Source organism: Lepidochelys olivacea, assembly GCF_965140295.1.
Source record: "Lepidochelys olivacea isolate rLepOli2 genome assembly, chromosome: 9".
In the NCBI taxonomy this organism is placed as follows: domain Eukaryota; kingdom Metazoa; phylum Chordata; order Testudines; family Cheloniidae; genus Lepidochelys; species Lepidochelys olivacea.
This window is the reverse complement of record NC_140419.1, coordinates 47,436,577-47,450,571: the sequence shown is the minus strand read 5'-3', so window position 1 is coordinate 47,450,571 and position 13,995 is coordinate 47,436,577. Positions and strand designations below refer to the sequence as shown.

Genomic DNA, 13,995 nt, shown 5'->3' with positions numbered 1-13,995 from the left:
CATCCAGGACCCCTCTGAACTAGCCCACCATATGAACTGATGTGTCTGGGACATCTTCGTTGTTAGCAGACAGGGGCGTGCTAGTCTATTGTCACTCACTAAATTAGAAATCAGACCTTTCCCTGAAACGGATTATCCCTCTGCTCTTAGGTTTGGTCACTGGGTAGCGGCCGGGATCATGTCATGGATGCCATCTCCCAGTGCGAGCAGCTGGTGAAGGAGCAGGGTGCCCATGAACGCAACACCCCATGGCGCCTCTACTTTCGGAAAGAGATCTTCACTCCCTGGCACAACTCGAAGGAAGATCCAGTCAGCACGGAGCTCATTTACCACCAGATCATTCGCGGGATCCGGTTTGGAGAATACCGCTGTGAGAAGGTGGGGTTCCTGACTGCCCTTTGCATGGGGGCAGTAGGACATAGGGGCTTCCAAAGGGGATAAGCAGAGGAGGGCAGGTTGATGGAGGTGTGTCCAACCACCCTCTCAACAGGCACTTTTCCAAAAGACGGTGCCAGCAGCCCAGCCAGAGTATGATCTAAGGTAAGCTGCATCTGCCAGCTCACGTTGGATGCTACACACACGCCCTGAGGAGTTGCTTGGGTTCTATTTTAATATGGACTTGATTGTCCTGCTTGGCACTGTGACCGCATCCTAGGTCACTCTCTTCCTACTGTATTGCTGCCTACGGCAGCCATGCTGAGAGCAGAAAAATGACTGTTGCTATACTGACTCCAGACCGTGTAGTGTTGGATCAGAATACCCAGCTCTTGTATAGCATGTCTCGTCAGTAGATCTCAAAGGGTGGTAGGACTCAGCTATGACTTTCCAGGCTTCATTTAACTAGCTGAATTGTTGCAGGAGGAGGATTTGGTGGAAGTAGGAGCAAAATATTGCTACATTCAGTTTGGGGACTCCATCCACAATGAGCTGGTCCAGAAGCTACTCCAGGACTTCATCCCAGCCAAGCTGCTGAAGTCAAAGCCCCAGGAGAAGTGGGTGAGCCTCATAACGTATGCACATGCCAAGGTACGGACCTCGCATAACACTGTGAATTGATCTTGAGCCTCCAAGACCCTGTGTTAAGCTCCAGCTTCTACTTCTTTAATTAATGAATTCCATTTATAACATGCCCATTGGTGTGAGGTGTCCCAAGGAGCAGTAGTGAGAGGAGCACTGGCTGGTGCCTAAAGATTTGTCAGAGAGCAGTAAGAAGCATCTCCATGCATGTGCCCTGCATGGTTCATTAGGGAGGAGCAGGAAGAGGGGCCATGCTGTCTCCTCTGGGAGCAGAAAGAGGCAGTACAGTTTATTTCTGCAGCCACTCAGGGGGTTTCTTAAAGAGTCACCACTGGTGGCTGCTATGGCGATTGATTCAGAGTAGACACAACATGGGATGGTTGGCGTTCATGCATATTACGCTCCCTGTTCTATTGGCAAGATGGATTATACTGATTAATTGTATTAGTATTTCTATGACACCCACTGTGTGTTAAACCCTTGACAGACAACTAAGGAGATGAGATCCCAGTCCAGGGGAGCTTAGAATCCAAATAGCTGCCTGTGCCATTAGCCATGTCTGAATGGGACAGCTCGGGTCCATGGAGACTGCCTGGGGTTTGATTTTTTGCAGATGAAATTGGGCCCAATCCTGCAAATTGCTGAACTCCCTAAGAAGTCCAGGGAGTTGAGGACTCTCTGCACCTTGCAGCGTTGGTCCTGTTCCTTGTGTGTCTTTGGATGTTGCTCTTCAGTATGTGTACCCTGGATCTGCATAAAAGAAGCCATGGCCTTGTTTTTGTGTTGTAGGCCCCATACACACAGGACCGGCTTTCCCCTCAGAGCGTGAAGGAGCAGCTAGTGGATTTTGCCCGTTTTCAGTGGCCTTTGCTCTTTTCTAGGTTCTTTGAAGTCACCAGATTTTCAGGTAACATCAGCAGTGAGTGGGTAAGGGGATAGGAACAGGATAAAGAGAGAAGGGCTGAACAATATCTATAAATGGGCTATTTCTGCCTTTCCAGGGCCCAGTCTGCCCAAGAACCACTTCATAGTAGCCATTAACTGGAAAGGGATCTGCTTCCTAGATGAGTCAGAAAAGCGGCTCCTCGATCTGTCCTTCCCAGAAATCACTGGAATACACACCAACAGGTTAGTCCCCTGGATTGGCACGATCCAGAGAAAACAGCTGCCTCTCAGCTTAGACTCAGCCAACGGCTCTCCATGGAGGATGGAGATTCTCTTCCCCTCGCTACCCGAGAAAGGTGGTTGTTCTGAGTCTGGGTCAGCATCCATCCTTGGGACACGTTCAGAGAGTTTCTGAATGAATGAACTTCCCCAGTCAGTCCAGGGAAAGATCATCCTTCCAGGTCAGGACTGAGGTGCATTAGTGTGAGGGAAGCCTTACATTGAATTAATTCACTGCTCACTCCAGGAGACGGATGCTCCTCAGTGCCTAGAATGAGGTAACTTTGCGGAGACACATGGGGCAGCTGAACCAACATGTGATGCTCTCAAGAGAGAGTGAGCCAGAGTTTCACTCACCTACTTTCGAGAAGTTGAGTCAGGAGCTCCTAACTCCTGTTAGTGCTAATGCATGCCCAGGAAGTTCCTGCCCCTGTGGGGAGGCTTTGCCTGCCTTGAGCTGCAGATAGAGGGCTGTGTATGGATGTAGCAAAAAGGTGATACAAGCTTTGCAGATGTTCCAGTAACAAACCACTCTGGATCCACAGGGCAGTGAAGTCTTTTGGGCAGAGCTGCACTCTCATCACGCTGCGGGCAGAGGAGTTTGTCCTGACGTCTGTCCACAGCATTGTCATCGCGGAGCTAGTGGTCCTGTTTCTGGAAGGACTGAAGAAGAGGTCCCAGTATGCTGTGGCCATGCAGGAGAGCAAGCAGCAAGGTTAGTCTGACAAGCCTTCTCTTGGGCAGGAAGAAGTCTTGTGACCCCCAGTAAGCACTCAAAAGAGCTAAAAGAGAAGCAGGAAAGCTCAAGGAGACAGAAACTTTACTCCAGGAAGAGTCAGTAATGATCACCACAATGAGCCAGCATCTCAGGCACCATGGTTCAGGCCTCCCTGAAATCAACAAATCGACCTTCCTTCCCCCTTCGCTGCTGTTTGCTTCTCTTGGACACTGCATAGTCCAGGAACTCCACCTGCCACATTCACTTAATTCTCATTCGTGAGCTCTTTTCCCTGCATCATTGGCAGTCCGAGGGACCCATTCTGCTCCCATCACAATCAATGTAAGTTTTGCTATTGACCTCAGTGGGAGCAGGCACAGGCTGCCAGAGGACGTGTCAGTGTCTGCTGTAAAAAGTGCTATTGTATGATCAGCCATTGTTACACAAATTGCTTCCTACTGGTAACTGAGCCCAGGCCTTGCAAACTCATTTTACTTGTCTTTATGATTGAAATCCCCTGTATTTTCTTCTGACATTATAAAGCCTGAATAGGATACTATAGCTCTCTTTGTTTCCAGGGGACCCTGCCATTCTGCCCTTCAAGAAGGGGGACTTGCTGATTCTGACCCAGGACAAAGGGCTGGAAGGAAATCATGGTGGCTGGGCCTATGCTCAAAATGAAAGGACTGCCAAGATGGGGATTGTGTCTTTAGAAGCAATCTATATCATCCCTTCCATTGCAAAACCATCTAGCCAAGTGCTGGTAAGGAGCATGTGCTGGGGACACAGACAATAATAGAATGGTCTCCAGGCCTTGCAGACCCAGGGGTGAATGGCATGACAGTACTGAATGCGACTGTTCATTGGAATATGAGTGGTCCTCCCAACTTAGACCAGGTTGATGCCTTTCATAGGAGCAACAAATGAGTCAGAATTAAATGCAAAAACAAAGACAAAACAAACAAAACCCTTAGTCCAACAGTGAGGATGAGATTTCAGTTGCACAAAAGGCATAAGTTTCCAGATGATGGCACATATAGCAGCCATAACTCCGTGCCCTCTGTCTTTGTATGACTTTATACAGTTAATGGTAACATAGGCGCTGACTTCCACTGTTCCCTGTGGGTGCTCGACCCCACCCCTGGCTCCTCTTGCCCCACCCCCATTCCACCCCTTTCTCCCAAGTCCCTGCCCCTGCCCGCCTCTTCTCCGCCTCCTCCCCTGAGCGTGCCGTGTCCCCACTCCTCCCCCCTGGAAAGTCCGAAGCGCCGCCAAACAGCTGTTTGGCAGCGGAAAGTGCTGGGAGGTAGGCGGAGGAGCAGGGACGTGGGGCAGGGGCGGGGACTTGTGTGTGCAGTTGAATTCCCAGATTTTTGTGCTGAATGTTGGATTAATGCCATGATTTGGGCTATTTCTGCCTTTTATAAAAAACCAAAACAAACCCCAAAGCCCCAGCGCATTTTTCGGAACTATTTGTTGCAAATACAGTCAGTGGATTTACTTAGCTGACGGGTCCCATCTTGCTGCAGGCTGGCTGATTGGAAATACAGGTCTACAAACAGATGGGAGCCGCTCCCATCTCAGAACATTGTGTTAAAGGAACACACCTAACAGGCACCCAGCACAAGTTTCACCCTAATCACCATCTTCCCACTGATGAATTGGCTATCCCAGTTTTAGAGAGTTGCTATATTTTGTACTGTACAAGAGGATTAAAGGGGACTGTTATGGGGCACACTTAACGCTGGGGCACCCGCTCCTGGCTGTTCTGGGGATTAGCTCCTTCCAGCACCCCCTTCTGCTGCTCGTTCACGTGCCCTGCCATCTTTGTCTGCAACTCAGGATGCTCTCTTCATGGCTTGCTCTTTGTGACTTGGCCCTCGAGCTAGGTTAATATGGGCCTCCCCTTCCAGGATAGCAGACTCCTATTGGACAACTGTCCCATGCAGGCTTTGTTCCACTGCCCAGCCTGTGCCACTTCCCCAGTGGCTGGTAGGGGAACCCAGGGAACCTATGTCTAGCAACTGTGGACTGCTTTTTCCAAGATCCTGTTGCTATATTCCTGGACTCCTGCCTACATCTTCTGGCTTCCCCCTCTCTGGATTTACCAACCCAAATTCCCTCCTCCCAGGAAGTAACTACAGACTACTTAATTCCATAGCCCCAAACACACCTCCCTTCTCCGAGGCAGGGAGGAAGTAAGCACAGACTACTTCCCCTGAAGCCCCTTTCTGCTCCCCATTTCCTGGCTTTATACCAATCCCATCTGTTCCTTCTTAGCTGGGCTCCATTATCAACCAACCTTTCAATCCCTGGTTCCTCACCAGATGCAGTCTATCAGGTTAATTAACCTAATTTAACCTGCTCTGACTTGTGCACAGGAGGACTCCCCATCCCAGGGACCTACTGAAAGATGAATCAGACAAAAAGGAGGTGGATTTCTAATGAGTGCTGTGCTGGCATTAATCAAGACTGACTCCAGCACTTGCTGTCTGTGTTTGGGTCTACCTAAGAATGTAAATCGGCTGCTTTCTTGAGCCTCTGCAGATTCCCAACACTATTGCAGCAGAGAATAATTGAGCCTGGTGTACAATGCCATTTGTGTGTATCCAGTGATAATAATGTCAAAATGTTTGCACAGAGCCCTGTAATAGTGTGAAGTCTCTGTGTATTTCCAGAGCTTGCTGATGATGTCACCCGATCAGAGGAGGTTGGCGTCACTGAATTCTCGCACGGAGGAGGCGGAGGAAGAGGAAGTGAAAGTGAAGCCCTACACGCTTGAGGAGTTTTCCTATGAGTACTTCAGGTAAAGCTCCCTGTACCTGGAGAGACTGCTCAGAGCAGGACTCTGGAAAAAGGGTTCATGTCTGACTGATTGAAACAAACCCTTTAACCCTATCATGGGGGTAGCAATGATTCCATGGCGGAACACACCTCTGAGCTACGTTTCCTCTTACTTGTAATGAAGCTGACAGTGGAGTGACTCCAACTAGGTGGAGATTCTGACCCAGGAACTCCTAGGGTCGCCTATCTGCAGGATGGCCAGACTAGGATGGTCTGAACTGTAATTCTCTTCCTTCCACATAACACTATTTCTAGCTCCAGGATTTGCCATGTAACTAACACAGAACTGGGACATGCAGTGTCCTCTCGGGTCCCAGCAGAAGGAGGAAAAATAGTTTTTCAAACCTCTGATGTCTTCTGTGCTTTCCTTCTGCTGATATCTACAAGGATGTGCGGTCACAGTGCATTCCCAGGCCCTGGCAGCCCCATCTACAGTACTAGCTCATCACTCTGGCATAGAGCATGGTCACAGATCAGTTTTCACAGTGCTGGCTTCCTGTTTAATGTTACTACTGATCTAACAGGTCAGAATGAACTATTTCTGTTTCCATTCAGGGTTCCTGAAAAGGAGTCCATCAGCAAGGCTGTCCTCCACAAATCTCGCGGGCGCAGCCAGCTGTGGGCACTCTCCAAGGAACCCCTGAAGCAGCCCTTACTGAGGAAGGTGTGTGCAGATCCAGAACTTCGGGACCTTGCTTGCCAGGCTTTCATTGATATCCTTTCATCTCCCCCTCAGCTGGGCGGAGCTGTGTTACTGGTAGGGCAATGGAAAAGCTACTGGCAGTGATCCATGTCTGTTTCACTTCCTTTAGTCTCATATCCCAGCCATTGTAAATGGGGGGGAGGTAGCTATGTAGAGCACATGGGGTTAAGAGAGTGCCATCTTTCCCGCAAAGGGAAAAACTGCTCTACTCTACGGCTCAACAGCCCCACCACATAGGGTACATCCCGAGGGTCCATCCACCTAAGAGGATCTTGAGGTAGCTGCTGCTAGAATGCACATACAATTTGCCAGCAATTAAGTAATTCCGGTTAGAAAGCATGTGGCTTCCTGCATGATTCCAGAGCTTCTGAACTGTTGGGTGTCCTCCTGCAAGGGTCAGGCAGCTAAAGCCACAGGAGTCATGCAGCTGAAAGGACGGTGCTTGTGGAGAAGGTACAAGGAACAGAACAGGGTTCCTCTCACCAATACACACCAGGAGTCTCCCAAGAACCCCTGTGGAATAATCCCAGGAGAGGCATTCTGGTAGAGAGGGTGACAAATCCATGCAGTTAATGGTGACTGTAAAAGCAAGCACAGGTCCTAACTTGGTGGTGGCTATGCTGGGAAGATAAGGGGTAGGTTCCAGTGGGAGGCACAGCCAGGGGATATGACTGGGCCTCATGTATCTATTGCTTGACTGGCAATGAAGTAACGCCCAGCACCATGGCCAGGATTTGCCCCAAGTCTCTGCTGATTATGTGTCTGTCCCATGCGGACAGTCCTTAACTGTGCCTTCACCCATCATGAAGTTCATGGGGGACTACCCCTCAAAACAGGCACGGTCCTCCGTGGAGCTCACTGACCAGATATTTGTGGCAGCTATCCAGGAGGAGGTGCTGCGGGATGAGATCTATTGTCAGATCATGAAACAGCTGACCGAGAACAGCAACAGGTACCAGGCCCGTGTACATCTGGCCCCATCCTCCAGTACATGACGGGTGATTCCAATCCAAGATCTGGGGAGCTGCAGCGAGCTGGAATTCCTGCAGCAGCTGTAGTGGGAGGGAATGTCTGCAGGAGCAGCACCCTGGTGCGATGGGCACCCTCCCCTCTCAGCACTATTGGCTGGTGCTTGTGGGGAGCAGCTGTGACTGTGGCCCCATCCCTTCTTGAGATGCTAGCACTGTCTGCAGGTTTACTCCCTCGGAGACTGTGGCTGTCTGTGCAGGGGAGTGAGAGGGGAGCCTTTTCCCCTCAGTGCTGGCTATGTAGCTGTGAATGGAGATACGTGGGTCTTGTGTGCCTTTATAACCATTATATTAGAGAATAGGTTGTCCCCCTCCGCCTTCCCATCCAGCCCCCCACCAAGTTTAGCTTCCCTGCTGTAAGGGTCATGTTAGCACACGGTTGTCACTGGATCTTCTGTTGGCTTCCCCTCATTCTGATTGTTATGTATTACTTTACAGCGCCTTGCAGAATAGATGAATGGCACAGGCTCCCTGCCCAAAGAGCTTGCAGTGGAGTCTCAGACAGGACTCAGGGCAACAAGACAGCAGAGTGGGGCAAGGTGGGAAGGATGGGTCACAGCACTAAGGTTTTGTCATGCTGACTCACTTTGTGGAGTCAGGACAGAAACAGGTCCTAAAGGAGTGAGGGGATTTGAATGAGGAGGGGTCTCCTGGTCCAGGGAGGACATTCCACGTGCAGGGAGCTGCAGGAAACAAGGTATGGAGAAGTCTGTGCAACAAAGCAGCAAGAGATTCACTGAGTCTGGCATCATTAGCAGAGCAGGGTGGGCAGAGGCAATACACCTGGGGCCAGACTGTCAAGAGAGCTCAGCTCCCATTTAGGCATCAGAGTTAGTGGCTAGGTTTTCCAAAGAGATCTACATGGTGAGCTGCTGGGGGCGGAGCAGGTTTGAGAACAAGGCCCCATGAGATGTGAAAGCAGCCCCCAAGCACAAGACCCAGCAGCTTCCTGTCCCAGAGAGAGTGGCTCAGGAGGCTGTTGTATAAAACAAATCAACAAGATTAATACATGTGAGAGCAACACATTCTGTTACATTCCTTGTCTGGCAGGGAGAGACTCTTACTGCTACTGTTTCCTCTAGTAGCAGTCATCAATGATGGGTCAGAATCACGTTCCAGTGTGATAAGTGGAATGTACGAACATAGGCAAGAATAACCATTTCAGAACAAACAAATACACAGCATGCACTAGAGATGGTTTGCTATCTTGGGGCAGGGATTTGCCTACACCTCATTGTCATGTAAATAGCTTGTAAGTCTAAACTATTTCTAGGTTAACATTTGGCCTCACAGTTATAACCACTGGTGACATTCCATGGATCACAGCCAGTACCACAGTGTTATTGTGGTTTCTAGAACTGCAGGCTGTCAAGACAACACATTACACCTAGACCCCGCACCATGGCAGTCCATCCAGGCAGGCTGGGCACAACTCCCTTCAGAGCTCATTGGTGCCACTTAGAACACTGCTCATAAAGGATTTAAAAATTACACAAGGCATAATGATCAAACCAGATCACTTTGGAAGGGAGCAAGGCAGCATGATCTAGTGGTTAGAGGATGAAACAGGCAGGCAGGAGTTCTAGGTTCTCTTCTTGACTGCATCTGGCTTGCAGCGTGACAATGAGCAAGTCTCTGAATAAAGCTGTGCCTCAGTTTCCCCATCTTTAAAATTGTAGTTAGAGTTACCTATTTCTCAGGGGTGTCGTATGGCTCAATCTCATAGAAAGGATTGCTATACAAGTGCAAAGTATTATTATTATTAATTATTTCACCAACAAACAGGGTTTGCCAGCCTGCAGCATTGCATCAGTGCACCAGACAGAACTGACTCTTCCATCTGGGCATGTGCTTTACCATGATGGTGCTGCAAGTGGAATGTTGGTGTACTTTGCATACAAATAGCTGTATAATGGTGTAGGAGTGGGTGGCTGTCCCTCCCTGTCAATCTCAAAGGCCACACCCCCTCACTCTCAGGTCCCTCTCTAGGCAAGGATTATTGGGAGATTTAGCAGTCTCTAAAGCTCTGGCCCTCTAGGCAGGGCCAAGTGGCAGGTAGTCTAGGGCTCTGGCTGCAGGCAGGGCACCGTGCCACACAGCTAGGGGCTCATGCAGATGGCAGACAAATGCAGGCCTCTTGGCCTAAGATGGGGAAATTACCACCCCTGGGATGGGGTTTCAGGGGATAGGGGAACCCCAGCCCACCCTACTCCACTGGGTCAATGGGGATCCTACCGCAACACACTGACCAGTACTTCGGTAATACCACAACCAGAGTAGAGTCTGGTGTCCCTGAGCTACTTCCTACACTCTTCTCATGCTGTACCTGTGCGTTGGGATTGTCCTCAGTCTCCCTGGGATACACTGCTAACGGCAGTCCCAGCAACTTCTCAGCATCCCTGGCATCAGGCAGTGCCTCTGGGTCCTCAGTGCTGTTAAGGTCTCTCTCAGGCTCGAGCCCCAGCAGCAAGCAAGAGGCATCCACCTCCTCCAGTGATTCCAGCCCAACTGAGCTAGAGGGCCCGCCCTTTATACTTCCTGTCCCACCCCTCTGCTTCTGGTGGGGCAGTTGTGGGTGTGCTGGCTCCATTCATGAGGGAATGGGCAGGGTTCCCTCCTTGTCAGTCTCAAAGACCACACTCTCTCATTACAAATGGTATTAATGCAGGATTTCTAATCATGATACCAGTGCAGTTCCTCCTTCATTCCACCACTTTAGCCCTAGTGATTATCCCCTGCGTCACTGGGGTGGAAATAACAGTCCCTAAAACATGGCTATTTGAGCATATTTTCATTGGAACAGCAAGGGAAACAAATGTTATATCCTTCCCAGACTGGTGCACTATGGACCAAATTCTGCCCTCATTTACATGGGTGTAAAGTCAGAAACATTTATTACTGAAGATTCTCCAGATTTATACTGGTGTAGCTGCAATCAAAATCTGGCCCTCAGAAAAGTGACTGTGTAAAAGGGTCAGATCTACTTCCTACACTGACCAAACTGGCTCATGACTTAGCAGTTCAGAGCCATCACTGTGACTGGAATCTGTTCTGCTTCTGGCCTCATCAACAGAGTTCCAGCTGCAGAACCATTATTACTGGTGATGCTGCACAAGCCAGAAGACCCCAAACAGTTTGCAGGGTTGGAGATTAGATATATGTGAATTGAGCAAATTTGATCGAGAGTCACTGGGAGATAATTATGGAACCCCACCATGCCATTTATACCATCCCTTTTCAGAGTAGAATTGTATGTTCAGAAAAATCAACTGCAAGGCGAGTGCCTGCAGAAGTGCTGGAACAATTTGTGTAGTGGGGGTGCTGAGAGCTACTGAACCAAACTGTAAACCCTGCGTATAATAGAAACTACTTCAAGCCAGGGGGTGCTGCAGCACCCACAGCGGTCCTAGTTCCAGCACCTATGCATTCCTTTGTTATGGGCAATGGGGCGCAGCTGGCGGAAGATGAATGCAAACAATCTGCTACAAAAAATACTTAACACGATCCAAATAAATGTGAGTTGGTAGCACTGTATGAACATGAGCACCCAATGGCTTTGCAGGAGAAGGCCCCAGGGATTCAGCTGCCACAATAGTCTTGAAGCTGGAGCTCATTATTATTCATGAGATTTGCAACTGTCATGAATAATTCATCAGCCTGGATTTAGCATGATCTTCTCTGCCATTGTACAGCAATAGCCTGCTGGGTTCTGCATGCAGGCTCTGGTGATTTGCTCCTCTTACTGGGAGTGACACAGTGCTCTATTGTGGGGCCATATTTCTACACAGGGCTTCTCTTTTCTGTAGCTATTGCATGGTTTGAGGAGGATCCATCAGACACTAGCTCTGCTGTTTTGTGTTTGCAGGTACAGTGTGAACAGTGGCTGGCAGTTACTCTGGCTCTGCACCGGCCTCTTCCCTCCCAGCAAATCATTGCTGAAACATGCCCAGAAGTTCATCGAGACTCGTCAGAAAGAGACCCTGGCTCTGGACTGCAGCCGGAGAATTCAGAGGGTAATGAGGTAAACAACTGACAACCACACGAGCTCAAAAATCATGAGTCAGGCCCCCAACATCCTGAGATGGGGTTAAAAATCATAAGAGGTTGGGTTTTTTTAAATGACAATTTTGGGTTTTTTCTTTGCCTTCTGAATTCAGAGCCATTAGGGAGCACACAAGTCACATTCACAACCATGAGGGCTAGAAGCTTTTAAATGGAAGCTGAGATTCTCACAGAATCACATGACTCCAGGAGCTGAGGCTTTATGAAAAACACCAAATATTGTGAGACTTTTGATAAAATTGCAAGAGTGGACAACACTGAGATCCCCTTTTAGGATTCCCCGCATCATACAGGAATCATTCCACCCTTCACCTGGAAATGAGGGTGTGTTTTGATTCTGTGGTATCCAGACAGTAAACTCAGTGTATGCCCCCTCCTCCTTTGCAGGTAAAATGTTGGGTTAAATTCATTATGCTGAGACTCCAGTGAAGCTGATGGAGTCACACAGTGTGTAAATATGGCTCTGTGAACCAGAACCGTGCTGAGAAAAGCAGCAACATCTGAGTGGGGCTCCTGGCAGCATACATCCTGCTCAGTAGAGACACTAGATGCACCAGTATCTTGCACCCTGCCTGGTCATCTACACCAATGCAATTCTCATTCTCACTGGGTTGTGTTACAGTTACACCCATTCTGCACTGGTCTGAGTGACATGGGGGCAGAGCAATGGGGTATCAGGCTCACCATACCTCTGGTGTACTGACGGGGCAGGGTGCTTAGGTGTACAGCAGGTACAGAAATACTGCTCTGCAGCCAAAAGCTGATGCATTGTGAGGGGGAAGCAGGGCTAAGATCATGCCCTGCTTCACCCTGACATGCCCCTTAGCATGGAGCATTGTTGTCAGCATTGGTCTGCTTCCCTTAGCGCTCCAGAGCACTAGCAACCTAATGTGGACTGCCATGTGTGCATGCGTCTGTCCTCTGCCTCTCACTCAGCCCCTCGGAAAAACCACAAGAGCTGAGAGCAAAGCCCACATACAACAAGCGGGAGGGATTGAAATCCTCTTTTGGTTGGTGTCATGAATGTGACGAGGGCCTATCACAGAAACTGAAGTGGCTGGTAGGATCACGTTAGCTGAGGGGGAAGGTCTCACTGGTTTCCTCTAGAGCTGCTCTGAGTTACTCGACCTGTCTCTGCAGTGAGTTGGTGCTGTGGCATCAGTGTCAATCAGGTCTATAGCTTGACATGTCTGCATTCCATGTTATATGAACATATGTACGTTTAATTGTCATACTGTCTGGAGCGACTCATGACTGTGAGTGCCTACCTGAGGGCAGACTGTCAAAAGCAGGGCAAGACACCCCAATCTGATGTGATGTTCTATAATTAGATTACACCAAGCCAGTAACAAATGTGACCTCCTGGGTCACTATAACAGTCTTACCATGGAGTCTCTCCAGTCTATCTTGCCACCCGGACAAATTTAACTTAGTGATGAATGGTCACTTACACCAAAACAATCACACCACATTCAGGTTGCTTCCAGTCCCAAGAGACCAGTCACTGACCAACTGTGCCAACAGATCAACTGGTATCTAGATACTACACCAAAGAGAACGCCTGTAGCCAATCCTGTAATAAACTAGCTAAAGGGTTATTAACTAGGAAAAATAAATGAGTTATTTACAGGTTAAAGCAAGCAAATATATACACACCAATGAGTTACTGTCTAAATCCTAAGAGGGCCAGAGTTGTAACTTGTCAATTCAAAGTATCTTTCAGGGCGGACCCAAGACGCAGCCCTTGGGGAGCTCTGGCTTCCGTTTAGAGTTTCTGGCCCTGTCAGAATTCAAACAGCCAAAAAGATGGAAAATTTTCCTGTGACTTTATTTCCTTCATTCAGCTTCCAAGTCCTCAGGATGAGCTTCTGTGGACGTAGCATTTTCCAGATGCAATAGGGCCATTAACCAATCCTTTGTATTGCACGCTCCTGGATGGCCCATCTGATTTTGACAGTCCTTCTAGCTGGGCAGAGGGAAGAAAGGGGTTCACAAGCTCAGAGCAAATATTTTCGAAGTTATAACACATTTCCTTATAGCACAGAATACTGACATTGCAAGTGAGATTAATGCATGCAGCAACTTACAAGCATTTCATAGAGTTTGAACACTAACTACATTCTTATATAACTATTTCCTATTTTGAGCAAAACAAACAGATAGGGGAACGAGTCTGGTCTCCAGCTATGCGTTTGTTACTTCTTAGCAAATGGCTGCAGCCTGGGCAAGAGCTGGCGCCTGGCCTGCCAGTGTCACAGACAGCTTCCCCTTTTCCCGGCTGGTGTGAGCTCCTTACGTGCTCCAGCCCCAGTTCATCCTGACCCTGGTTGTTCCAGCTGTTTGTTCCAAAGAGACTTTCTTCCTGACTGTTTCTCCCTTCCAGCTCGTCTTCCCCCCGTGTCTAGTCCCTTCCCCCTACCTTCCCTGGCCCAGACTCGGTCGGAATGCTAACTTGGCTG

The 13,995-nt window shown here is 49.0% G+C and overlaps 1 protein-coding gene across 3 annotated transcripts in view; it reads left to right on the top strand.

Moving 5' to 3' along the window:
- Positions 1-13,995, top strand: part of MYO7B (myosin VIIB) — a 97,314-nt gene that overhangs the window by 66,888 nt on the left and 16,431 nt on the right. For all 3 annotated transcript variants that reach the window (XM_084638192.1, XM_084638193.1, XM_084638191.1), the window contains exons 31-40: positions 151-378; positions 859-1,026; positions 1,807-1,924; positions 2,019-2,145; positions 2,727-2,896; positions 3,478-3,662; positions 5,578-5,705; positions 6,299-6,456; positions 7,245-7,398; positions 11,340-11,495. In XM_084638192.1, the coding sequence (XP_084494318.1) occupies positions 151-378; positions 859-1,026; positions 1,807-1,924; positions 2,019-2,145; positions 2,727-2,896; positions 3,478-3,662; positions 5,578-5,705; positions 6,299-6,456; positions 7,245-7,398; positions 11,340-11,495 (1,592 nt within the window). The remainder of the gene's footprint in view (positions 1-150; positions 379-858; positions 1,027-1,806; positions 1,925-2,018; positions 2,146-2,726; positions 2,897-3,477; positions 3,663-5,577; positions 5,706-6,298; positions 6,457-7,244; positions 7,399-11,339; positions 11,496-13,995) is intronic.